The 5,093-nt window shown below is 37.2% G+C and overlaps 1 protein-coding gene across 2 annotated transcripts in view; it reads left to right on the top strand.

Moving 5' to 3' along the window:
• Window positions 1–4,755, top strand: part of G3bp1 (G3BP stress granule assembly factor 1) — a 28,851-nt gene extending 24,096 nt beyond the window's left edge. For both annotated transcript variants that reach the window (XM_015492701.2, XM_048782983.1), the window contains exons 7-12: window positions 65–266; window positions 1,101–1,202; window positions 1,410–1,521; window positions 1,689–1,817; window positions 3,023–3,132; window positions 4,013–4,755. In XM_015492701.2, coding sequence (XP_015348187.1) covers window positions 65–266; window positions 1,101–1,202; window positions 1,410–1,521; window positions 1,689–1,817; window positions 3,023–3,132; window positions 4,013–4,219 — 862 coding nt within the window. In that variant the 3' untranslated portion in view covers window positions 4,220–4,755. The remainder of the gene's footprint in view (window positions 1–64; window positions 267–1,100; window positions 1,203–1,409; window positions 1,522–1,688; window positions 1,818–3,022; window positions 3,133–4,012) is intronic.
• The last annotated feature ends 338 nt before the right edge of the window (window positions 4,756–5,093 follow it).

The raw sequence follows: 5,093 nt of genomic DNA, 5'->3' as shown, positions 1-5,093 counted from the left end.
AAAAAAAAAAGAATTTCTAAGTCGGTGGAGGCAGAATTACATTTCTCAAATTTTCCTGTGAAAGCAATGACTTGGAAGAACATTTAGAGGAGCCTGTTGCTGAACCAGAGCCTGATCCTGAACCAGAACCAGAGCAAGAACCCGCATCTGAAATCCAAGAGGAAAAGTCTGAGCCGGTATTAGAAGAACCTGCTCCTGAGGATGCTCAGAAGAGTTCTTCTCCAGCACCTACAGATATAGCTCAAACAGTACAGGAAGACTTGAGGGTAAGGAACATGTCTTCATCTTTATTCTATTTTTACTTTTTAAAAAACTCTTTTCTCCTTTTTTAGTTGCTTTGTTAACCTTGTTGATGCATTTCCTATTGGTTTAGGGAAATTTCTTACATACTAGGCCATGTCTCAGATAAGAGGCATGATGCCTGTCACTTTGTAACATCAAAAGAAATGGCCTGTGGTTCCCACCCCCTCAAAGGTAGCTTGAATGCCTCTTAGGTATTCAAATGGTAAGTTCCATTTTTGTCAGTCATTATCAACAATCTCTAGTCTTTTGATACTTCATCTTTTTTTTTTTAGTGGTGGAATTGGGGATTGAACCCATGGACGCTTTTACCCATGGAGGTGCATTCCTAGCTGTTTTTGTTTATTCATTTATTTATTTATTTTGAGACAGGATCCCATTAAGTTGTTGAGACTGGCCTCAAACTTAGTGATCCTTCTTAAATTGTAAATCATTATTTTAGTATTATAGCACAATATAAATGCAAACATCAGTTTAATGAAAATAACAGTGAAATCTAGTTGAGGATTATCCATGTACATATATGATGTGTGTGTGTGAGTGTGTGTATATATCTTCAGATTGACTAAAAGTAGTTTCTTTATCCCTAATCTTTTCATCTTTGACTTTAACTTGATCATTAGTTCAAGGAGTTTTAGTTCTAAATTTGTGAGTAGATGAAGGAAAGAAATTGCAAGATGTTTATAATCTCCATTCTATCTATGAGAATGTGATACATACATTATGCACAGGAAATCAAAAGTTGATAGCTTTTATGTTGTTTTGATAAGTAATGTAATCATGTAACATTGGTCCCTTAGACATTTTCTTGGGCATCTGTGACCAGTAAGAACCTTCCTCCCAGTGGAGCTGTTCCTGTTACTGGAATACCACCTCACGTAGTTAAAGTACCAGCTTCACAGGTAAGGCTCTGACTGCAGGCAAATTAATACGACTCAACAGAGGTTTAGAGAACAGGAACTGGCATATAGTTGTTTTTTAATGATTTTTTTTTTTTTGAGGGAACTGTCATATTTTACTTTGAACCTTATTGTTAGTTTAAAAAGTTCACAGGAAAAAATATGAGCCTGCTTTGTTTTTAGACAAAACTTAACTTGTAAATATTTTAGCCCCGTCCAGAGTCTAAGCCTGAATCTCAGATTCCACCACAGAGGCCTCAGAGGGATCAACGAGTACGAGAGCAACGAATAAATATTCCTCCTCAGAGGGGACCCAGACCAAGTAAGAGCTGAATTGGGTAATTTCTCTAGTTTGTGTGATTTTGAGATGACAGCTTGGGAGACATTGATATTTTAGTATTTTTTACTGTGGAGTAATAGAAGTGTTGCTTATGAATAGTCCCTGAAAGGTCTTTCTCTAGTCTTTCCTTGTTGTTTTTGTCTCTTAAGTCCGTGAGGCTGGTGAGCAAGGTGATATTGAGCCCCGAAGAATTGTGAGACATCCTGATAGTCACCAACTCTTCATTGGCAACCTGCCTCATGAAGTGGACAAATCAGAACTTAAAGATTTCTTTCAAAGTAAGTTATTTAGTTTTAACCACTACTTAATCTAGTGTAGCACCGTCCAGTAGAAATAGTGGAGCTGCATACATAATTTTAAGTTTTCTAGTAGTCATGTTAAAGTAAAAAGAAATCATTTCAAAATATAAATATATGAGGAGCTGGGCATAGTGGCACGTGCTTGTAATCCCAGTAGCTTGGAAGGCTGAGGCATAAGGATCTCTAGTTCAAAGCCAGCCTCAGCATCTTAGTGAAGAAGCAACTTGGTGACACCCTGTCTCCATGTGACTCAGGGGTAAAGCACCCCTGGGTTCAATCTCCTGTACCTGTTCCTGCAAAAACAAAAAATCAGGTACAGATTAAGCTTCCTTAAATCTGAAAATCCAAAATGCTGTTAAGCTTGGCATGGTGGTATACACCTAAAATCCTAGTGACTTGTGAGGCTAAGGTAACAGAATCCTAAATTGAAGGCCAGTGTTAGCATCTTAGCAAAACCCTGTCTGAAAATAAAAAAGGGCTGGGGTGTGACTAAGTGGTAGAGCACCCTGGATTGAGTCCCCAGTACTACCAAAAGTTTTTGTTTGTTTTAAATATCTTTATTTATTTATTATTTTTATGTGGTGTGGAGGATCGAACCCAGTGCCCCACATGTGTGAGGCAAGTACTCTACCACTGAGCCACAGCCCCAGGCCCCAGAAAGTTTTTTAAAAAGGCATCTGGAATCCTCTAAAACCTGACTCTTGCGTGTCAACATTATGCCACAGATGAAAATTTCCACGCCTGGGGCTGGGGATACAGCTCAGTTGGTAGAGTGCTTGTCTTGCATGCACAGGCCCTGGGTTCAATCCCCAGCACCACCAAAAAAAAAAAAAAAAGAAAAAGAAAAAAAAATCCACACTTGACCTCATGTGTTAAGATTTGGATTCCATCCCTCAAATATCTTTTATACATTTATAAATGTTTCATAATAAAAGAAAATCTGAAATCTTTTGTTCTTAGGCATTTCAGATAAGGGATACTCAGCCTGTGTTTTGCTTTCCTTTTTTATTTTTTTAAAATACTAATTCTGAAATCCAGTGTGTATTTTACACTCAAGGTACATGTCCATTTGGACTAGATATATTTGAGGTGCTCAGTGTCTAGTGATACTGAACAGTGTACATCTAACATTTAAGAGGGAACTTTCTGCTAATACATTATTTGAAAATCTGTTTCACTTGCAGATTATGGGAATGTGGTGGAGCTGCGCATAAACAGTGGTGGAAAATTACCCAATTTTGGTTTTGTTGTATTCGATGATTCTGAGCCTGTTCAGAAAGTTCTTAGTAACAGAGTAAGCAGTTTTTTATCTTGATTTCTTCCTTTTTTTATGTTTGAAATATAGGTATGTTTTGGTTCTTTAGAGTGTATTCATCCTTAAGCTGTGTCTTTATATGTAAAATGTAATTTATTCCATCATGTTTAACCCATTAAGACCTGTCTGGGAATTGTACTTGGAGATTACTCCTTCTTTGGGGTTAACCATAGATGTATCTTGCCTTTTCTTCATTTTACTGCATAGGTAGAAGTCTGCTGCTGTGCTCTCTTCAATAATGTTTTGTGAGTACAGAAATAGTTTATGCAACATTGATCACTATGTTATGTTGTAATATAGCACAGTGGTTTAAAGCTTATATTTCCCAGGCAGGAGGCCGTGGATTACGTTCCTTTTCTCCCATTCACTAGTGCAGTGACCCATAGACTTACTCTTGTCACTTGTAAGGGACAAGTGTCTTAACTTCCCTGGCCTTTAATTTGCTAGTGTCTAGAATTTTATTTGCCTCAGTATAATGACATTTTTTTGAGATGAGAATGTACTTAGAATAAATATGTATAGTACCATCTCTGCATATTCTATGATGAAGTTTTAGCCTAAGCCTCTAAATCCATGGAGAAGGTGGCAATTCATTTGTATTATCCTGTTTAGGATTTGTTAAGTAAATATAATGACAATTACTTATGTTGTTTAATTTGGCTTTTTTTAACTAGCCTGCCTACCTTACCACATTTCCATGCTTTTGTTAACAGGAAAATATGTTGTCTGAGCTTAAAACAAAAATTGATTGCAAGAACTTGACTGATTTGTAAGCTGCTGGTTCTTTATGGTAGCGTCATTTTACTTTTGGTAGGTGTAGTTCATAAGCGCTGAGTCTGGTTACCTTGATTTCTTCCAGCCAATCATGTTCAGAGGTGAAGTCCGACTGAATGTGGAAGAGAAGAAGACTCGAGCTGCTCGGGAAGGGGACCGTCGAGATAACCGCCTGCGGGGACCTGGAGGCCCTCGAGGTGGGCTGGGCGGTGGAATGAGAGGCCCTCCCCGTGGAGGCATGGTGCAGAAACCAGGATTTGGAGTGGGAAGGGGGATTGCTCCACGGCAGTGAATTGCTCTTCACNAAAATCCCCCCAACCAAATAACAACCAGAGCAAAAACTGTTGTGCCTTCTATTTATCTTTGGTTCCAATCTTGGCAGTTGTTTAAAGAAAAATAATAATAAAAAAAAATTAGATTTGTTTTATTAGGTTCAGAGTATGTGGGGAATTGTGGAGTTCCTCTTTTCATCACCTTGTATGTCTTTTGTTAATATTTGTTATGCCTTATTCTAAAACTGAGTCTCAAACTGGAATGCCTTGGAGGACAGATACTTTTGTAGAGGTCGTTTGACCTAAATAGTTAAGCATTTGTATTAAGTTTTATTTTGATATCTAATCAGATTCTTAATCATAGCCCATAAGAAGGAATGCAACTTTAATATTGGACTTTGCTGATGTGTTCAGTGTCTGCAATTTTTTTTCTTTAAATCATAGCCATATGGTAAATTTTCTATTTTGTTATGGTTCTCTTTTATTGATGGGCATGCAGTGGGTGTTTCTTGGAAATGGCCAATTTTTATTAAAATATTTCTGGAAGAAAATTTAATCTGGCAATATAGACTAATAATACTCATTTTATATAGTATGTTGAGTGCTGTGTGTGAGGTGGGTGAAGGTTTTGTTTACATGTGTGAGACAAGCCTTTATATTGGTAACTTGTTATAATTAGGGCAACCAGGTTAGTCAAATTTAGTTTATTTACTCTTAACAGTGTTCATGCTTAGGACTTTTCATTTGAGGATAACATAGAAATAGCAGTTTTGTTTCACCATTGCTGAGAAATTGTAGATTTTTTTGTGAACAGGTTAGTGAAGACTGAAGTGATGTTATCAATTTAGTCTCCATACCTCAGCTATTTGAAAATTGCCATCATCTCCTTCACAT

This window comes from Marmota marmota, unplaced genomic scaffold (assembly GCF_001458135.2).
Source record: "Marmota marmota marmota unplaced genomic scaffold, marMar, whole genome shotgun sequence".
Classification (NCBI taxonomy): Eukaryota; Metazoa; Chordata; class Mammalia; order Rodentia; family Sciuridae; genus Marmota; species Marmota marmota.
The sequence above is the reverse complement of the archived record's forward strand: the minus strand, read 5'-3'. Positions and strand labels throughout refer to the sequence as shown.